This window comes from Calliphora vicina, chromosome 2 (assembly GCF_958450345.1).
Source record: "Calliphora vicina chromosome 2, idCalVici1.1, whole genome shotgun sequence".
Lineage (NCBI taxonomy): Eukaryota > Metazoa > Arthropoda > Insecta > Diptera > Calliphoridae > Calliphora > Calliphora vicina.
Window position 1 is genome coordinate 122,055,492 of NC_088781.1, and position 22,019 is coordinate 122,077,510.

Below are 22,019 nucleotides of genomic sequence, written 5' to 3' on the forward strand. Positions count from 1 at the left end.
CTAAAGCCTTTCAGTATTTTCAGCTCTTGTTTTCTTTACAAGTTGTGTCAGAAAATCAACTCATGCGGCATATCAACTTTAATCAACATTTATACCAAGAAATGAAACCCTAATATACCAGCACTAAACAAAGTAGGAAGATGAAAAAAACCTAAATGCAAAAAAAAGGAAAAAATGTCAGTGATTTTATTTATAAACTGATACACTGAGAATAACCCTTTTATACAATGTGGCAAAAAAAAAGGGATTTATAGCAGATACTTTTTTTTATATAAATTTCCTCTGCTTAAACAGACTTCCCTCTTAAAAATCACATACGATTACCTTTAAAAATGTATATACAAGTATGTATAAATTTATTTCTAAATGAACGCTCCCATTGAATAGTTTCCAGTCAGTCTCTACTGCCAGAAGAGCTCACATGTGTAGCCAGGTTTGATGAAACCAAACTCGTACTCATATTAAGAGTCAATGATATGATGATGTGATGTGATGCGTTGTGAAGTCTTGTTTGAAAAAAAAAATACAAAAAGGTGACTTCTTTAAATCACATTGAATTGAAAGAGTAATAAATTTAGCAAGAAGTCAAATGTAGTTAAATAAAACGAATGACAAGACAGAAATAACTACTATATAAAGGTTTATCTTGTTTCTTTTTTAGTTTTGCTGTATTATTAAGTAAAGATATATGTTAATGTTAAGGTATAATTCTTTTTGCTAACTAGGTGTAGTCGTTGATTCTATTTGTTGCATTGCTAATAGTTCTGGAAGTTTAGAACAAGTTATAATCATGTTATTTAATTGATCATTTAAATGGCTTTGACATTTATATGAGTTTTGCTATGAAAAGATTGGCAATTTATCTACTTAATAATTGACAGTTTTAAGTTATAATGATGATAAATGGTTGGGTGATTGAAAGATAGGATTGCAAATTAGAAGGATAAAAGGGTTTAGTTGAATAGTTTAAGAGGATAAAACTAATATGAATTGTTGGTAAAGGTAAGGTTTCTTAATAAGATGTGATTTTGAAGAGAAAGGAATTCCATTGGCAGCATTATAATTTGCCTTTTATCTATTATTGCAATTTGTATATCTTTATAACTTTTTTATAATATATTATAACTTTGTTATAACTGTTTTATAACTTTATACTTTTTCCATAATATTTGCTTATTTTTCATGATTTGTGCTATTGCACAAATGTCATTGATAAGAAATTTGACATCCAGACATACAGTTAGACAGCCAGACAAACATTATCAGGATTTACTTTGTTAATTTCTAGCTTTCTTTTACCAAAAATTTAATTATTTTTGTACATTTCCCCCTTATATGAAATGATGTTGACAAAATAAGAAAACAACTTAAATTTTTGCTGATTTCATTGCTTTTAATTTGACTCATATTACCCGGCAGCATAATAAAACAACTAACTAACCTAACTCCCAGTTTTTACAACATTTCTTAAACGTTGCGTGCAAATATTTTTTATTTTTTTTTTTTGTACAAAATCCTTGTTGATTTTTCTTATTTCTGTAATCTGTAACAGAAACAAAAATGTCATGCCATATTTAACACTTGGTTATACAAAAAAAAAATGTGACATGCAAAAAATACTCAAACACACAAAAACACAGAAAGAAATAAAACGAAAAAGATCATGAAATCATTTAAACTTTAAACGACATAAACAAAAAAATAGAACAAAACTGCATACAATTTGGTATCCAAAAAACAAAAAAAGAGCATGTTTGTGAAGTTTAAAATAAAAAAAACAAGAACTAAAAATATTTCCTAAATTGATGGCTGCAACAACACTTACTCACGCACGCACACATGACACCACATGTGTCACACAAATGGCAAACCCGAAAACAGATGAAGTAGGAGGCAACCAAAACGAACATTGGATGGAACTCTGGAATGATAAAAATAAAAAGCCCATACACATCAAAAAAAAAATATGCTTTAAATTAAATAACAACAAAATTTAAACACAATTTTTTATTATTTTTTAAACGAAAAAAACACTTTAGAATGATTTTGTTTGAAATCCAAAAAGTGGAAATAACCCAGTGACATTTTTGAAAGAAAACAACTTTGAAACTTTTTAATTAACATTAATCATAATGAACTAGTTCTAGAGACTGGAAATTAGGCTTTCAAAATTAAGTTAAAATTTTATCCATAAATAAACCTAACCTAACTCTATTGTTAAAAACCTAAGTGGTGAGAAAACAAAACCAACACTCGAATGTGTGATTATTTTAAGTAATTTTTTTGTTCAAGTTTTTTTTCAGTTTCCGGTCTATGTCGCGGTCTATCAATCTGGGTAAAAAAGTCTTTCAGTTGCTCACTTTATAGCCCGTTCAGACTGTGTCAAAATAACACAAATTTTTAATTTTAAAAGTAATCAGTTAAAACTTAGATTCTCATTTCGTTTGTATATATATTCAGGATCGATGTAGATAGCGAAGTCGATTCAGCCATGTCCGTCATTCCGTCTGTCTGTTGAAATCAACTTTCTGCAGCCTCAAAACAACTTACATACATGATGGTTACATCAATATATCCGATATAGTTCAACTTAGGTTGCTATTTAAAATCAAGAAAATCGACCAATAAATGGCTGAGATATAAGCAAAAAACCACAACTACCTCGATTTGTTGTTGTATTTATATACAATGAATTTATAAAACAATAAAAAAGCTGTCTGTCTCGCACTAGCTTTCATACAGTTTGTGTTATGATTGTTTTCCAACAAAAAGTTTTCTTAACAACTGAGTTAGGTCTTTGACAGGGCAACTTCCGATTATTTTTTGATTCAGACTCTCTTTAAATTAAAGGATTTTTTTCATTTCGGTTGAAATCAATTTGAAATTAAGTCATTTGAAGTACAATAATTTATTTTTCGCTTAATTTCAAAGATGTTTAAGCAACAAAAACTCCGCTGATTGGGTCTCTAGGATTTTTTTTTTTAAATTTTTAAAGTGTCATAACTTCTGAACTATTATTCCAATCTAAATATAACTTGTTAACTTAACACACGAGAAATAAAGCTTTCAAACGAATGCTTTTCATTACATTGTTTTTCAAAAATATTTGTTTTCTCCAACAATTTTGTTAACAACTGAGTTAGGTTTTTGACAGGAGATTTTCCGATCTATCTATGGTTCAGGCTATCTTTAAATTAAAGGATTTCTCTCATTTCGATTAAAATTAATTTAAAATTAAGTCATTTGAAGTATAATAATTTAATTTTCGTTTAATTTCCTGGATGTTTGAGCAACAAAAGCTCCCCTGATTGGGTATCTATGAAAAAAAATTTACAATTTTATTATTGCGATCTAAATAAAACTTACTACCTAAACAAACGAGAATTAAGACTTTCAAACGAATGATTTTAATTATATTAATTTGAATTACCGGCTAAATTGCAGGTTGGTAAACTCTGAGTTAGGTCTTTGACAGACGTGTTTCCTATCTATCAATGGTTTAGGCTATCTTTAAATTAAAGCATTTCTTTCATTTCGATTAAAATCAATTTGAAATTGAGTCATTTGATGTACAACAATTTATTTTTCGCTCAATTCCATAGATGTTTAAGCAAAAAAAAACTGTGCTGTTTGGGTCTCTAGGAATTTTGTTTTTAATTTTTAAAGTGTAATAACTTCTGAACAATTATTGCAATCTAAATAAAACTAACTAACTTAACACACGAGAAGTAAAGCTTTCAAATAAATGCTTTTCATTACATTGTTTTTCAACAAACATTTTTTTTTGAGCTTAAAATTTTGTTAACAACTGAGTTAGGTCTTTGGCAGGAGATTTTCCGATCTATCTATGGTTCAGGCTATATTTAAATTAAAGGATTTCATTCATTTCGATTGAAATGAATTTGAAATTGAGTCATTTGATGTACAATAATTTATTTTTTGCTCAATTCCATAGATGTTTGAGCAACATTGGGTCTCTAGGAAACAAATTTTATAATTATTAAAGTGTAATTACTTCTTAATTGTTTTTGCGATCTAAATAAAACATACTACCTTAATACACGAGAAGTAAAGCTTCGGCCGGGTCTCGTTGTAGACTATAAAGCGGGCCTATGGTCGCTTCAAGCGAATAAGTTGAGTTCGGTACAGGTTCCCTTAAATAGTCTGCTCAGATTTCAGGAGCTGATAATATGTAGCACCCTTTTGCTCCCACCAAATATGGAGAATTACCTTAGCGCCATGTATATTTGGCTATGCTGTCGATTCAGCTGATTGGCCGAGCTTCATATAAAATCTCTTACGCTTCTGGTTAGTGTAGCGGATCCATTTTTCATTGCAAGTAATGATTCGGTGCAAAAATGTATTTCTTTTATAGAGTTCAAGTATCATTTCAGACATGCAAAATCGTCTTTCGAGGTCTTCCGGCTTCAATTCGTATGGTACCCAATTTTCATCATTTTTGGATGAACCCTAATGTTTGCAAACGTTGAGTTTTACAACACTCTTCATGGAGTAATGCCTCCAATTCTTGGTCTTCAAACATTCGTCATAAGCTTTGGTGGGTAATCTGTGTATTTCAGCTGCATTTTTTTAATTAAAGAAGTAAAGCAAAACTTCCCGCTTATAACGCTATGTTGGTACAAAATTCACATTTTTGAAGCAAACAAAACTTTGTTGTTTACACTATAATGTTCAATAACAAAGTGAGAATAAATGACAGATATTAACCCTTCAAAATTACATACAAATTATTAACAACAAAGACCTCCATCCAGTATTTTTAAGTCATACAGCCAATAAATTGCTTGTTTAAACTTAGTTTAAGCTACCGTGTGCCAAAGTTTATCGCTTTGGGAACATTAGAAAAACTTGTCAGTCCAATAGAAGAAATGTTAAGGTTTTGAATTTATGTTTAAGTATTTTCCAAGTTTAAACTTAGGTTAAGCTACAGTGAGTCAAACATACTTCAAATATTTTAAATAACAAGTTCTAAACCAAAACAAAAACAAAAAACTTGTCAATCTAATAAAAGAAATGTTTAGCTTTCGAATTTATGTTTAATTATATTTCAAGTTGAAACTTAAATTAAGCTACAGTTAGTCAATCGCGTTTGAATTACAACTTGACTTTCTCAGAGAGGAATAAATATATCTATATCAAATGTTTAAAACTTTTGCTGGGTTTTCTATTTTAAACAAAATCTCTGTAAACATTTTTTTTTTTTACAAAATTTATCATTATCATAAATGCTTGAGTTAATTTGATAAATTAGCTTTAGAAAAAAAACTGATGGACTTTTTCTCTAAACAAAAACACTTGATTTTTGTTTATATCTTTGAGAAAATTTATGACTAAAGTGAAGGGCCTACGTCTCCAATGATTACAAATTATAAACATTTCGTCTCCCACAAAACGAACGTATTTTCTTAATTAATTGTGGTGTTAAATTGTTTTTTCCATACATTCTTTAAAGTATTTTTGAATTAATTAAAAAACTAAAAAATTGTTTCTTTTTTTCCTTCTAATAATTTATAGCTTTTAAACATAATTTGAAGTGTAATTTTTCTATATTTTCTGCTGTTCTATTTCTAGGCACATGTAATATGCCATTGGGCATGGAATCTGGTGCAATCACAGATGCTCAAATCACCGCCAGTTCAGCGCACGATACAGGTTTTGTGGGGCCACAACATGCAAGGTAAAGCCATAACAGACAATAAATTACACTTAATTAACAAACAAAAGAAATAAAATAATTAACTAAAAAAAGAATGAAAAAGAGAGAGAGAGAGAAAAAGAAAATTCCCAGCTAAATTTGCAATATCATTTCCTTATAAATAAACCATATTAAATTTCCTTAACTAAAAATCTATGTTGATTTTATAATTTATCATAATTTATGAACGAATTAAATAATATTATATTTACACAATAAAATCAAAAGTAAACAAAATATCTGTTGAGATTCCTTTAAAAAAAAATGAGAAATAATAAGGGCATTTAATGAAAATAAACCCGCATTATTGTTGTCTTCATATAAATACTCTAAACTCAAACACTGTAAACTTACAATGTTTTGAATATTTATTTGGAATATTTATAATGATGAAATTTTATAGTCACTGTAATTTAGAGTAGGGGAGTTAAGTTTGGAAATAAATAGCTGTGGTCATTTCCTGTGTAGATGTAAAAATGTAAATAATTTTAAACCCCAACACCAGTATAAACATTTTAAAAATTTAGCTCATAAAAAAATTTACTAGAGTCAGCAAAATTTTTTGAAAAATAGATAAACATAAACTGTAGTGATTTTTTTTTCTTGTTGCTGGTGGTGCCCTTAAATAATGATTTTTAGGTAGAGTAAAGATAAATCAGTTTTTTATAGGTCATCTTTATGGTTAATTGAAATAAATGAAAGTACGTAAAAGAAAATTGAAATTTTTTAAAGTGAAGAGCAAGAAAGTTGTTATGAAAGGGCTGTATTAGAAAAATACTTGAGTATTTAATGACTTAAATTGGAAAATTAGCAAGATAAATTAAGGGAAAAACAAGTAAGAGAGCATCAAATTATACTTTAAAATAAATATTTTTAGGTAAACAAAATTTAATTTTTTTTTAATTGTTTTTAAAAAATTTTTTTTTAAATTGTTTTTTAATTTTTTAAAAAAAAAAATTTTTCAAAATTTTTTTTTAAAATTTTTTTTTTTTTTTGAAAAAAAAAATGTATGACAAAAAAAAATTTTTCATGAACAAAAAATTAGGGTTAAAAAATATTTTTCCCGATTTTGACCCATTGTAGGTCCACCTTACTACATCGTTGCAATGGACTTTGAAATATCTATCATTAGCTATCCATATTGTCTATATTAATGACTTAGTAATCCAGATATAGGTCAAAAATAGGTAAAAAACCGAGGTTGTCCTGATTTTTTCCTTATATCTCAGCCATTTGTGGACCGATTTTTAAAAATCAATCAAATTTAATTGTTTACATAATGTAAACATTGAAAATTTACTATTTGACTGATTGTTTAATTCCACTAAGTAATTTTTACAGATCTGTGCTTCCAGAATTCATGATGTAAAAAAGGTCAAAAATTGTATAAAATTAGCCAAAAATCATGAGATAATTGCAAGTAGCATGGAGAAACATTAAAAATCAATCAAATTTAATTCTTTTCATAATGTAAACAATGAAATAATATATAAATTTACTACTTTATTGAATGTTTTGCATCTACAAAGTATTTTTAACAAATCTGTGCCTCCAGAATACATGATGTAAAAAAGTAAAAAATGTAAATGTAAGGTCAACAATTGAAAATTGTGTAAAAATAGCCAAAAATCATGAGATAGCATGAAGAAACATTAAAAATTATTCAAATTTAATTCTTTACATAATGTAAACAATGTAATAGTGTATCAATCTTTTACTTCTACTTCAACAAATATATGAAAAATAACAGTACTTTAAAAAGAATTAAACTTTTAGTATTTTACATATTGTAAACAACTTAAAAATCATTGTTTACATAATTTCAACAATTGAAAACTAATGAAAATTAGATAAAAATAGAGAAAATATTGCAAAAATTATAAATTAGAACTGGTTTAGTTTAATTCTTTACATAATGTAAACAAAATTGTAATAGGAAAATTTACTAGAGAAATTTTTCAAAAATTTCAATATTTCAAAATTTTCCGAATTTTTCATATTTCAAATAAACAATCAGAAATTGTTTATTAAATAGTTTCAACAATAAAACACTATGCAACCTTTATAAAAATCTCAAAACAATTGAAAAAGGCTTGAAAAATCTGTAAGAATGATTTTCTTATAATTGTTTACATAATGTAAACTACAGCTCATGTATGTTATTACCAGCCATTAATTAAATTAGATAAATTTTTAAACGCTTTTTCAAGATATTTTTAATTATTTTGTAAAATTTAAAAAAAAAAATTATTTAGTTTTTAATTGTCGACCTCGTGTAAACAATGAATTTTGAATTTTTTACATCTTCTTCAGAAATTCTTTATTTCTGAAACATTATAATTTTTAATAGATTTCTTTATCAAACATGATTGTTTACCTACTGTTTACATTATGTAAAGAATTACTTTGCTAAAAAATTTTATTATTTTCTCCATTATTTTTGGAATTTTAGCAAAATTTCTTTAATTTGCTATTCATACATGTAAACAATGAATTTTTAATTGTTAACATTTCTTTAAATAACTAAAATTAACTAATTTTTGAAATAATATAACTTTTCAAAGATATTCTGTAAAATCTACTGTGTTTACCTATTGTTTACATTATGTAAAGTATTAAATTAAAACCTTTGCAAAAGAATTTTTATTATTTTATGATTTTTAGCGAAATTTGTTTATTTTTCTATTATTGACGTCATGTAAACAATGAATATTAAAATTGTTTACATCATGTAAATTATTAATCACTTATTTGTTATTAAATTACCATAACTGTTTAAGGATTTCACAGGTAAATTTGCTTATTACAACTTTGTTTACTTATTGTTTACATGATGTAAAGAATTAAATTAAAATCTTTTCTACAAATTTTATAACTTTTTCCATTATTTTATAAATTTTTTTTAATTTTCAATAGTTGACATTATGTACACAATAAATTATTAATTGTTTACATTATGTAAAATACTAAAAATTGCTTTAATTTTGAAAAACTGTATTTTTTGAAAGAGTTCTGTTTTAAATTTTCCTATTATAACATTGTTTACCTCATGTAAAGAATCAATTTTGAAGCAATTCTCATGTTTTTTCATATTTTTTTTTAATATTTTATGATTGTTATTAAAATGTTTTAATTTTTTAATGTTGACATATTGTAAAAATTTGATTTTAAATTATTATACATGTAAACAATTTGTAGATTATGTGTAATTTCATTATTTACTTACTCAATCTTTACTTTAGGTATAGATAATTAAAAAATATATTTTACTAAATTTTTACATCAAGTAAATTGTGTAAAATTTTACTAATTATTTACCAAATCTTCAAATTCAATACTGGGAATCAAAAATTGTATTTTTTTTAATAGTTTACACCATGTAAACAATAGCTAAATCGTATAAAATTTTACTAAATCTTCAAATTCAATACTGGGAATAAAAACTAATAGTTTACATCATGTAAACAATAGTTAAATTATGATAAATTTCATCAATTATTAGACAAAACCTAAAATATTGCCTACAAAATAAATATATCATTATTTTGATTATTTACATCATGTAAACAATAGGTAAATTATGCCAAATTTTGTCCACGTAATACAAGAATATACATTTTCAATAATTTACATCATGTAAACAATTGTTAAATTGTGTAAAATTTCATACATTCTTTAAAAAATCTGTATATATTTTCTTGGGATTTAATAGTTATTTGATTTTAGCTAATTTAAAATTTAAAAATTACTTTAATACAATACCTTCTGTAAACAATTAAAACAATTCCCAATAAAATCTATTGTAGTTCAGTTAACTTTGCTCTCAAACCCATAAATCTTAATTTATTTACAACTCCTATTTGAAATGACCCTTTTGAAAACCCACATTAAAAAGGTCAATTTAATTTTCATAAACTAAACTACCGCCAAACATTTATACACTTTTATTTCCTCTACTCTACATGTAGCTACATTAACAAACATTTGGTTGTTTTGTATTAGATGATGTGTATGTTTTGTTTATTTCTTTTAATCTCAAACTAAAATGCTATAAAAATCATTTAAAATGCTAATATCCTTAGTTTATAGACCCATTTCAGTTTGACTTTAATTATTGTTATTGCCAAAGTTAACAATCTGTCTGTCTACAAGACAGTATAAATAAGTAGTAAAAGAAACACACACAAAGCAACAGAAACTACATTAAACTAGAAAAAAAAAACGGAAAATCCAATGAAAAATAAAACGTTAATACACATTTTGCTTCTGTGAATGCGGCTTTTATGTGCTGAAAATACACACATTCTGGTAAAAGTAGAACTATGTAAAGAGCGCTGGACTGCATGAGATTGTTTGCTAGAGTATAGTAAAGTTGCTGGTGTATGTTAACCAACTTTACTACACCAAGCAACCGGACTAACAACTATCTAATCAAACTTTGTTTTCTAGTATTTTTTTCCCCAGTTTTTAATTTTACTTCTTTTGAAGCCGCCTTTTTTTAAAAAGATACTTTTCTAAAAACTCTTAGAAGTGGCCATCGCTTGCTTTTTCTGTTGCATTTAAAAGTCTTGTAGTCTTTGTTTCTTATTTTTTTTTTTAATTTTCCAAAGTATTTTTAATGTATTTTCTTTAGTTTCTTCTTGATGGCTGGCAGCAAGAGTATGAGATTTTTTTTGTGTTTTGCCTTTTATTGGTGTAGAGCATCAGAAAACAAACTGTCATTTAGTTAATCATGGGTAAGACGATACTATAATGTCTGCTCAGCAGCTACAATATTTAAATTCTTGCTAGGTTTTTTCTTGATTTTTTGTTTTTCATTCCTGCTATCCAAAACTATTTGTAAAGGAATTAATTTAAATTGAAGTTTAGAAGTGGATACAACAACAACAAATAATTTAAATGAAGTAGAAGAAAGAAAGAAAAAACTCAAAATAAACTAATGCTGAACAAAAGACTTTTTTACATGGCTGGGTATGGGTTCGTTGGGTGTTTTTGTAACAAAATGGGGCATTTAATTTAATTATTCTTTAGCATTTAATTGAAAAGTAATTGTATATAATTAAAATAAATGGATTCTTATTGATATAAATAGGAAATTACAATAATTTAGCTTTAAGCAAACTAACTAATAATAAAGCTGGAATATTGTAAAAGAAATTAAATAAAAGTTTGTGATAAACATTTTATGCCAAAAACAAAAACTGCTCAATATATGAATTAAAAAAAAATTAATAAATTTGCTTAATCTAATATTGTTTACATGATGTAAAGAATTAAAGTAAAACTATTGCTAAACAATTTTCATAAAATTTTCAATTATTTTCTAAGTTTCACCCAAATTTTTTATGAATTTTTTAATTTTTTAAAGTTGACATCATGTAAATAATGCATTTTATATTCTTTACATCATGTAATATATTAAAAATTTCTTAATTTTTACAAAAATATAAACTTTTAAGATTTTTGTGTCAAATATCCATTGTTTACCTATTGTTTACATTATGTAAATAATTAAATTAAAACTATTTTGAAAACATTTTCTTTATTTTTACCACTATTTTATGATTTGTATTAAAATTTCTTTAATTTTCAATAGTTGACACCATGTAAACAATGAATTTTTAATTGTTTACATCATGTCAAATATCAAACATTTCTTTGTTATTGAATTGTTATAACTTCTTAAGGATTTCAGTGATAAATTTGCTTATTACAATATTGTTTACTTATTGTTTACATGATGTAAAGAATTAAATTAAAACCATTTATAATACATTTTTATAACCTTTTCCATAACTTTAAAATTTTTTAAATATTTTCTTTAATTTTCAATAGTTGAAAATTACATGGTGTAAACAATGAATTTTTAATTATTTACATCATGTCAAATATTTAAAATTTCTTTGTTATTGAATTATTATAATTTTTTAATTATTTCAGTGATAAATTTGATTATTACAACATTGTTTACTTATTGTTTACATGATGTAAAGAATTAAATTAAAACTATTTCTAAAGAATTTTCTTTATTTTTACCAGTAGTTTATGATTTTTATTAAAATTTCTTTAATTTTCAATAGTTGACATCATGTAAACAAAGAATTTTTAATTGTTTACATCATGTAAAATATTAACATTTCTTTGTTGATGAATTACCATAACTTAATAGGGATATCAATGTTAAATTACAACATTATTTACATGATATTTACATGATGTAAAGAATTAAATTTAAACCATTTCTAGAGAATTTTTATAACTTTTCATTATTTTATAATTCTTGTACAAATTTCGATATTTTTCAATAGTTGACACCATGTAAACATCGATTTTTTAATTGTTTACATTATGTAAAATATTAAAAATTTCTTTCTTATTGAACTACTATAACTTTTTAAGGATTTCACTGTTAAATTTGCTTATTACGACATTGTTTACATGTTGTTTACATTATGTTAAGAATTAAATAAAACCCATTTCTAAGGAATTTTTATGATGTTTCAATTTATTTTAAAAATTTTTACAAAAATTTCTTTATTTTCCAATTGTTGACATCATGTAAACAATGATTTTTTTTTTACATTATGTAAACAATAGGTAAAGAAACAATAAACAATAAAAAGAATAAAGAGAAATCTTTGAAGAAGTATGTTTAAACAAAATTTACATGATGTAAACAATAAAACACCATTCTTTACATGGTGTAAAGAATTGCAAATTAAAAAAAGTATGGCCAAAATAACAAAAATACATAGAAATAGTTGTAATTTGTTTGAAATTGAAATATTCCAACAAAATAATGTGTAATTTGCTTTATTTTGTCATTTTATTAAGCATTAACCACCAGTTTTATAAACCATTTCCTTCTTTATTCAGACTCTAAAATCTCCTCAACACTTTATTTAACTTTATGTCAAGATTTCAACAAAAGCCAGTTCCTATTTTACTTTATGTGTAATTATCAAGAAAAATACTCATAAAACTAGACCATATAAATATGTATAAAAAGAAAATTTACAAAAATAAAACTCCTCAAAACATCAAACGTTTTAAAACCGCCAGCAATTATAACAACAATTCTCAAAAAAAGCAAAAAACTTATCAAAAATAAAATAACAACCATAAAATCTTTAGATGGCTGACACCAAGAGGTTTTTGTTTTCAAAGGGGAGTAGAAAGGGTAGAAAGAAATTACCTGCACTTTAAAAATGCAGATGCTTACAATTCCAAATAGATTTTGGCTACCATGTTGAATTTTTTTACAAGTTCCAAGAACCTGTTACAGTTTCTAAAACATTTTTTTTGTTTATAGTCATAAACTTTAACAATTGTTTATCTTTATTTTAAGATCTTGTTTTTTTTTCTCAAATCACAAGAAATATTTAACAAATTTTCTTTTAAAAAAAGAAATTATAGTGCAGAATTGTTTAGGTCTTATCACCACATCTTCATTATTTACTGAGTGTAGAAAAAATCTCTTTATAATTGTGGTGTTTATGATGTGAGTGTAATGATAACAATTGTTGAAAATTTTGAGGGGTCTTTATGATGAGTTGGTTAATATTTTTATGTTGTGTTATAAATTTAAATAAACTGTGGAAGTTGTAGATTTTTTAATAATAAAGCTTTAAATTCTTGGAATTTGGTTAAAAGTTTCTTTGAAATTTTGTTAGCTTTTTAAGAGCAACTCAAAATAATTCATAATAATCTAAAGCAATAAAAATATTAGGAAATTTAAATGTTAACTTAATCAGAAATAGCGGAAAAAGATTAAAGCCGTTCATTTTGATCCAAACCTATTTAGAAATAATAAAATATTTAAATTTAGATAAAGTAATGTTGCTCTACTTCCTGTCATTATAAAAGAAATTAACGAAATTTGTTTAACTGAACTAAAGTTTAAGGGCCACAGTATTGCTCATTAAATTTTAAATAAAAACCGGATACATTTAACTTACAGAACCATAATCCTGTTTAAACCATATCATTGATAATGGAAAGTTTCTTTTTTAAGGTTGGAAGGACCACAATGTTATTTATATTCTACAAAGGGAGTTTAAAAAGTTCTTTTTACATAAAATTACTTTAATAACTCCAATGTGAAATATGTTTATAGAATAGTTTAAACAACATTTACATTTAAGTAGTGAAATTTAAACCGTTCGCTTAATTTTAAGGTTCGAAGGACCATAATTGCACTAAAGAACCTCTTGCTTTATTTTAACATCTTGCAAATCTATTTCTCTAATTTTTATTTCCCTTAATAATATTTTAATTAAAATAAAAAAAGACTCCTTCCCTCCTTTAAAACTGACCACAATACCAATAAATTTTGATTAAGAAACTTCAAAAATCATCAAGACAGCTTAACAAGCCAAAAGAAACCAAGAGACCAAAAATTAACATATCAATAAATGCTTAAAGCATTTAATACAAAAAGGAACTGCAAAACATTGAAGAAAATCCAACAAAGTGCAAGGAAAAAAATCCACTAAAAATAACCATAACTAAGCAACCAAAAATTAATCCTTAATTACCAAGACAACATCCTGCTGAGTTTAGCAAAATTTTTTTTTCTAAAGAAGAAAAAGCATACAAACCATAAAGTTACATTTACAGAAATCCAGTAGAAGCTGTTGAAGTCTAGAGAGGATGATTATTTTAAAACGAACAAAAAAATATAAAATAAAAATCATTTTAACGAACTTAACAAGTCACCAGAAGCGATTTGCGCTCAAGGGGGGTTTGTTTTTTTTTTTCTTCAGCCGTTGTGGTTATTTTAACGAATTCCAAAATGATAACATGGCTAAAAGAATTGACGTTTAAAACGGCTTTTAAACGCATTTACATTAAAATAAATAAAGTAGAGACACAAAAAAAAAAAAACTTTAAGAATCTTGGCAGTCACAGCAAATGAAAAAAAAATTATTGGAAAAGAAACAGAAAACAAATCTTAAAAATGCCACTTAAATAAGGACAGATGAGAAAAAAATATATATAAAGCGGAATGAAGAGTAATATATACCAAATCAAATATCATTTGGTTAGGAATTAATGTAACAAAGAAATGTATAGTAAGTTATGTAGACAATTAAAGAACACTATAAGTGTTTCTTGAGATGGTTGGAAGGACCATATATTTTTAAATGCTTTTTCATAGAAAAACAGTTCTTTGTTATTTTGTTCTAAAAGATCAGACAACATTTTTATTGCTATTTCAAAAGTCAGGTATTCGAAGGACCAAGATTTATTTTTTATTTTTTTTACTTTAATCAATTTGAAAGTTTGTTTCAGGGTTCGTAGGACCAATTCTAAGTCTGCAGGACCATTTTTATGGTTCGTATATTTTTAAAAGCTTTTTCATAGAAACACAGTTCATTGTTATTTTGTTCAAAAAGATCAGACAAAATTTTTATTGCTATTTCAAAAGTCAGGTATTCGAAGGACCAATATTTATTTTTTATTTTAATCAATTTGAAGGTTTGTTTCAGGGTTCGTAGGACCAATTCTAGGTTTCATTTCCTTGGTTCGCAGGACCATTTCCATGGTTCGCAGGACCATTTCCATGGCTCGTAGGACCATTTGTATGGTTCGTAGAACCATATTTATAGTAATCAAAGCCAATAGCTGTACAAAATTTAATTTTGTATAAAAACTATTTATTTTTGATTCTAAACTATATGCCTGGAAGAATTATTCAATATTTATTTTGAAACAGTAATCGTTTAAACGCCTAGGTTCGCAGGATCATTTCCGATAAGCATAAAAGGAAAATTGAAGTCAGTCGTTAAGTTATAAAGTTTTTAGGCAAAACCTTTTTTAAAATAGCTGAAGACCAATGAAAGAATGTAGAGTAGACTAGTTGTCTTGTGGATAAAAATGATTTAATTTAATTTTTGATCTAGAATGATTAGATATATTGAGGATAAAAATGGTTTTTCATTTTTGAACGAGAATGAAAGAGTTTATAGTATGAAGTATATAGTTTCGTAGAAAAATGTTTGTTATAAAAAGAGTGACAAATACATTCCACACAAATAGAAGATTGTGAGAGAAATCGTAGAAGGTTCAACGAAATCAGGTTTAAAGGACCACAGATATAAACAGCATTAAAAAAAAACTGAAGAACATAAAAATAAGTTATTTTATACATTTTTCATTTCCGACCCTATTAGTCGATTAAGCCATGTATGTATGTCTGTCTATCCGTCTGTCTGTTGAAATCAATTTTCTGAAGACCCCAGATATCTTTGGGATTCAATCAAATCTTCAATAATTCTGTCAGACATGGTTTCGAGAAGTTTGCTATTTAAAATCAGCAAAATCGGTCCACAAATGGCTAAGATATGAGGAAAAAACCAGGACAACCTCGATTTTTGACCTATATCTGGATTACTAAGTCATTAATATAGACAATATGGATATCTAATAATAGATATTTCAAAGACCTTTGCAATGGGCCAAAATCGGAAAAAATATTTTTTAACCCTATTTTTTTTTCACCAAAAGTTTTTTTTTCGCTAAATATTAAAAAAAAAAAATTTTAAATTTAAAAAAAAAATTCGAAAATTTTTTTTTTTTAAAAAAAAAATTCGAAAATTTTTTTTTTCAAAAAATTAAAAAACTGCAAGAAAAAAATAAATTTTGTTTACCCAAAAATTTTTAAATTTTTTATTTTGAAGTATAATTTGGTGAAGGGTATATAAGATTCTGCACAGCCGAATATAGCTCTCTTACTTGTTTTATTTAAAGCAAATTTAATATGGGCAGTGAGAAGTGTTAACGTTCGTAGGACTATTTTGAAGACTTAAATTACCACAACAGAAAGAAAATGAGAGTGATAATGTCAATATAATATTCGTAGAACCATTTTTGTTATGCCAAGTAAATTGAATATGGGCAGGAAGAAGTGTTTAGGTTCGCAGGACCATTTTGAGCGCTCAAAGGACCACAAATTAAAAAATTAGAAACATGTTTATTTTCAGATACAAACCAGTTAGTTTTAGCACAAGCTTATAGTAATGGTTGTATTGTATATACAACTAAACTAATTCGAAGGACCATATTAAATATTTTCCATAAAGAAAATAGAAAAAACTAGTTGTATGTAATATATATTAGAAAAGGTTCGTTGGTCCATATTTTTTATTCAAAGCGCTTTAAACAGATAACCTTTTTAAGTTCGTAGGACCATTTTTAAGATAAAGTTTCTAATAAAAATATAAGAGCGGTTTGTAAACCTATTATCTAAAATAAATATTAGAACATCAATTGCTTCGTAGGACCATTATCCATTCAAAGGTTCGTAGGAGATTTTTTGGGTTCGTAGGACCATTTTTAAGATAAAGTTTCTAATCAAACTATAAGATTTATAACTCCAACGGTTTCTAAACCTATTATCTAAAAGAAATATTACAACATCCATTGGTTCGTAGGACCATTACCCATTCAAACTTGCTGGCTATAGTAATCCACTTCAGAAGCAAGCAAGTAAAAAAAAATTAACCATTTCAAGTGGTTATTGGTTGTTTTGGCTTTGTTGATGATTTCGTATGACCAAAAAGCTCAATTTACTAAGCTGCACGTACCATTTAAGGCAATACTAGCTGGCAAACAAACAAACAGCACGAAGAGTAGGAAGAAAACAAAAAAAAAATAAATACATTAATTTTATTTTTGTAGACGATGACGTTTGGTGATATTGAATATAAGGTGGTTTTGTGGATTTGCAAAAACCAAACAGCAAAAAGCCAATGTGGGGCCTGTCATTTAATGTCAATTAATTTATAGGAATTTTTTTTGTGCTGCTTTTTTTCTCTTCTCTCTCTTCTTTCTACCGCATTTTCTGGTTGTGAGTGTGTGCGTTTAGAAAAGTTTTTATTTTGTTTAAGATTTTTTTTTCAGTTCTACTTGACAATAATTGTAATTTATGTGATTTTTTTTTGTTGTTGTTTGGCTACTTTTTAGACTGAAAACCGATAATAATGGCGGTGCCTGGTGTCCCAAACATATGGTGTCTAATGCTTTAAAAGAATATTTACAAGTTGACCTGTTGTCGGTGCATGTGGTAACGGCCATACGAACACAGGGTCGCTTTGGCAAGGGCCAGGGTCAAGAGTATACAGAGGCCTATGTATTGGAATATTGGCGTCCAGGTTTCACCAGCTGGAAGAGATGGAAGAATACCCAAGGAAAGGAGGTGAGTTTCTAAAATAATACAATATTTAAAGTAGATTTCATAGACATTTTAAACTTTCTTAATACTAAATTGTCATGTTGTTTTTTTAGATTTTACCTGGCAACATCAATACCTACAGCGAAGTTGAAAACACTTTACAGCCCATAATTTTTGCCTCAAAAGTACGCATCTATCCATATGGTCAATACGATCGCACTGTCTGTCTAAGAGCTGAAATTGTGGGTTGTCCATGGGAAGGTGAGTTTGAAAACAAATTTTCTTTACAAATATTTAAGCAAAAAACACAAAAATACTCATAAACCAGACTTTTTTTGTGATAGAAATTATAATTTATGTTTATAGATAAAAGCAAAAAACTAAAAAAAAAAAAATGTGGTTAAGACGCGTCTTAGGAAAACATCATGATGATGATGATGGTGTAGAAAGTTTTACAAGCAATTTAATGTCAAACAACAAATTTATCACAAAATAGAAAAAAATATACAAAAAAAAATATGAAAAATGTTAGTTGAAAACTAAAGCTAATGGACAGCATGATCATCTTGCTGAAAATATAAACAAAAAAAAGATATTGATGATCATAATTTTTAGCTAGAAATTTAAGCACATAAACTATGTAAATAAGTATTAGATAAAAGGAAATTTATTAAACAAAATATTTTTTAGAGGCTTAAGACAATGAATTAAATAATAAAAAAAGGTGTTGCACATTTTGTATTTAAATCTTATTTATGTGTTAACCATAAAAATTCAACAAACACACCTATTAGCCAAAAAAAACCAAGAACAAATTTAATATGTCCCGACGTCTGGCTTGGCCTCTATCTCTCATTCGTTTAGTTTAGTCTGGTGTAAGAACAACGTCCACCTTTTTAATGCTAACATTTGTATATGAAAAATATTCCTTTTATAATCATAAAAAAATTACAAAAAAAAAGAAAACGCTTAAAAAATCAGACATGCCATGTACAAATTTTATAATTTTTCTTTTTTTAGTTTCGTTTGTTTGGAATTTTTTATTTATAAAACATGCAAAAAGGGCTTTTATTTGTGGTACTACAAAGTTACCTTGACTTATCACATTATACCACACCCATATGTGAGTTTTTCCTCTCTGCACTTAAGCATAGTTGGGTTTTAAGTGTGCACAGTGGGGCCGGATCTAAAATGTCATGGAAATAAATGTAACATTTCCAACTGCCTTCATCCTCATTAGCCAGGTAAAGTAAGAATGCTCTGTCAAGGCTAGGTCGTCTATCGGATATTACTTTAGTTTAGGTACATGAACAGAGAAAACAGATTCGTAGTAACAACCGAATTTGTTGCCAATCGAATGATTCTGTTTAGTTGCTCCAGCCGAAATTCTTCTTTGTCGACTGACGTTCTGTTGATAGAGCCGAAAAATCATTCAAATCATTCGATTGACAACAAATTCGGTTGCTTCTACGAATCAGTTTTCTCTTTGTGCTCATAGAGACTACTATGACAATGAACAGGCAGACGAGTTAGTCAGAAAGGGATCCGATTTGGATATCCAATGCGGTTTCAGTAGCAATTCCACCGCCGACTATTAAAAGTAGTATCTTCAGACACTTTCTTACAAAGGCTGAGAATAGATGGCGGAACTTTAAGGAAAAACTAGCTATGCAACTGATGACCGGTAATAGAAGGGATATATCAAGATTGCTGGCACTACTAATGAGGCACTGGATACTAGGCAAGCATGGAAATCACCTTGGTCGTTAAAATATAGGGAAAAAGAGAAAACGATTTGTTTAGCTATGACATTTTCCCAACTTTTGAGGCCAAGAACGAATCAAACCAATTTCCGATACTCTGTTATAAAGTGAAGCTTATCCCAGATAGAGAGTGTTCTGCTTCGATCGAAACAAATAGTAGTCGGACATTGCAAAGTCTAGGCTGTAAGGCTGGTGAGGCAAGACTTCCCAAACACTTTTTTCTAAATAGTTTTTTACAGGTAATATTACGGTTCTGGGCGTTGTTCAAACGAATCGGGATCCCTGTCTTGATCTAGCCAGATTGATAGGAAACTTTTGCTCCCACCAAATGCAGATAATTACCTTATCTCCATGGATATTTGGCTTTGCTGTCGATTCGGCTAGTTGTCCGGGCTTCACAGACGATCTCTTACTCTTCAGGTTATCGTAATGCATTCATTTTACATCTCAAGTAATGATTCGGTATAAAAATTGTTTTCTTTTATAGCTTTCAAACATTATTTGGAACATGCAAAATCGTCTTTCAAGGTCTCTCGGCTTCAATTCGTATGGTACCCAATTTCCCTGCATTTTAGTGAATTCTGCTGCTTGCAAACATTTTGAAATTACTGTTTCAGTAGCTCCCAATTATTTTACCAGCTCTTGTTGAGTTTGGCAGCAATCTTCATGGAGAATGCCTCCAATTCTTGGTCTATAAACTTTTTTGGCTGGCATAGGTGATCTTCCGTATTAAAATCACCACTTCTGAACCGTTCAAACCATCTGTCGCAAGTTGAAATGGATGGATTACATTCACCATAAGCTTTGGAGACTAAACGGTGTGCTTCAGCGAGACTTTTTATACCCTACACCACCATAGTGTGGAGGGTATTATGCGTTTGTGCAGATGTTTGTAACGCCCAAAAATATTAGTCTAACACCCACCTTATAGTATACCGATCGACTTAGAATCACTTTCTGAGTCGATTAAATGATGTCCGTCCGCCTGGTTGGCTGGCTGGCTGGCTGTCCATGTAAACATTGTGCGCAGAGTGCAGGTCGCAATTTTGAAGATATTTCGATCAAATTCGGTACATATTATTTTTTCGGCCCAAGGACCAAGCCTATTGAAACTGGCTGAAATCGGTCCATTATTTCACCTAGCTCCCATACAAATGTCCTTCCGAAATTGGACTTTATCGGTCATAAATGTTTAATTTATCTATGTATCTACACAAATTTCGCTCCACATTAGTTTTATATATACAAAATTCATGTCACCTAATTTTGTTACGATCGGTCCATAATTAGTCATAGCTCCCATATAGACCCGCTTATGAAAATCACTTTAACGTGCATAAATCGCTTAAAAATGTTGGTAGACTCACAAAATTCAACATAGTAAACTTTCATATAGACATAAATCACACGACCTAATTTCATGGTGATCGGTCCATTATTGGTCATAGCCCCCATATAAGGCCCACTTCCGAAAATCACTCAAAAATATAAATTATTGAAATTTTAAAAGAAAAATATGTTTGCTCTTTTACTTAGTGTAGGGTATTATATGGTCGGGATTGACCGACCATACTTTCTTACTTGTTTTAAATTAAAGAAGTAAAGCAAAACTTCCCGCACATGATGCTTTGTTGGTATAAAATTCAACATTTTCGAAGCAAAAAAAATATGTTAGTTACGGTGTAATGTTAAATAACTAAGTGAAAATAAATGACAGATATGTACTCTTCAAATTGACATAAGTTATTAAAAACAAAAACCGCGTTCAAAAGATACGCTATCTCAAATGTTTAAGTGATACTTCTTCGGACCCCATATCAGGAGCTGCAGTTAGAAATGTCCAATTTATTTCCAAAATATTTGGATTTTGCTCCACTGTGGTATGGCTGATATACTTGTACATTCATATATACATAATGGTCATATTAAATGGTTTTAATGTTGAGTGTTTTGTATACAATTTTGTATAGTTGACTTTTTTGGTTCATGATAATTTTATTACATTAAATCTGAATTAAGTTGAAATTAAGAGTTTTATTAAGGCACTAAACCAAAGGTAGATTAAAAACGACTTGCAGACAAGCTACTGTATATGAATTAGGAGCAAGTTTGTTAGACAAGTTGAGTACAACGCTTTTAACCCATGACTAACAAACTCTAATTAGTTCTGTAGCTCTATCCATAGAGAAAACACATAGAGAGGAAACTCTCCTGTCAAAGACCTAACTCAGTTGTCAAAAACCTAAGTGGTGAGAATGTATTACTAAAAAAAAACTATGTGAAAACAAAAACAACACTTTTTGAGTAATTTTTTTGTTTGAGTTTTTTTCGAGTTTCCGCTCTATGGCTCTATCCATCAAATGTT

At 27.6% G+C, this 22,019-nt stretch overlaps 1 protein-coding gene across 1 annotated transcript in view; it reads left to right on the top strand.

Annotated features, from left to right (window-relative positions):
* Positions 1-22,019, top strand: part of smal (smoke alarm) — a 99,009-nt gene that overhangs the window by 35,661 nt on the left and 41,329 nt on the right. Inside the window, 3 exon segments of the mRNA XM_065501042.1 lie at positions 5,593-5,698; positions 17,684-17,915; positions 18,005-18,152. Coding sequence (XP_065357114.1) covers positions 5,593-5,698; positions 17,684-17,915; positions 18,005-18,152 — 486 coding nt within the window.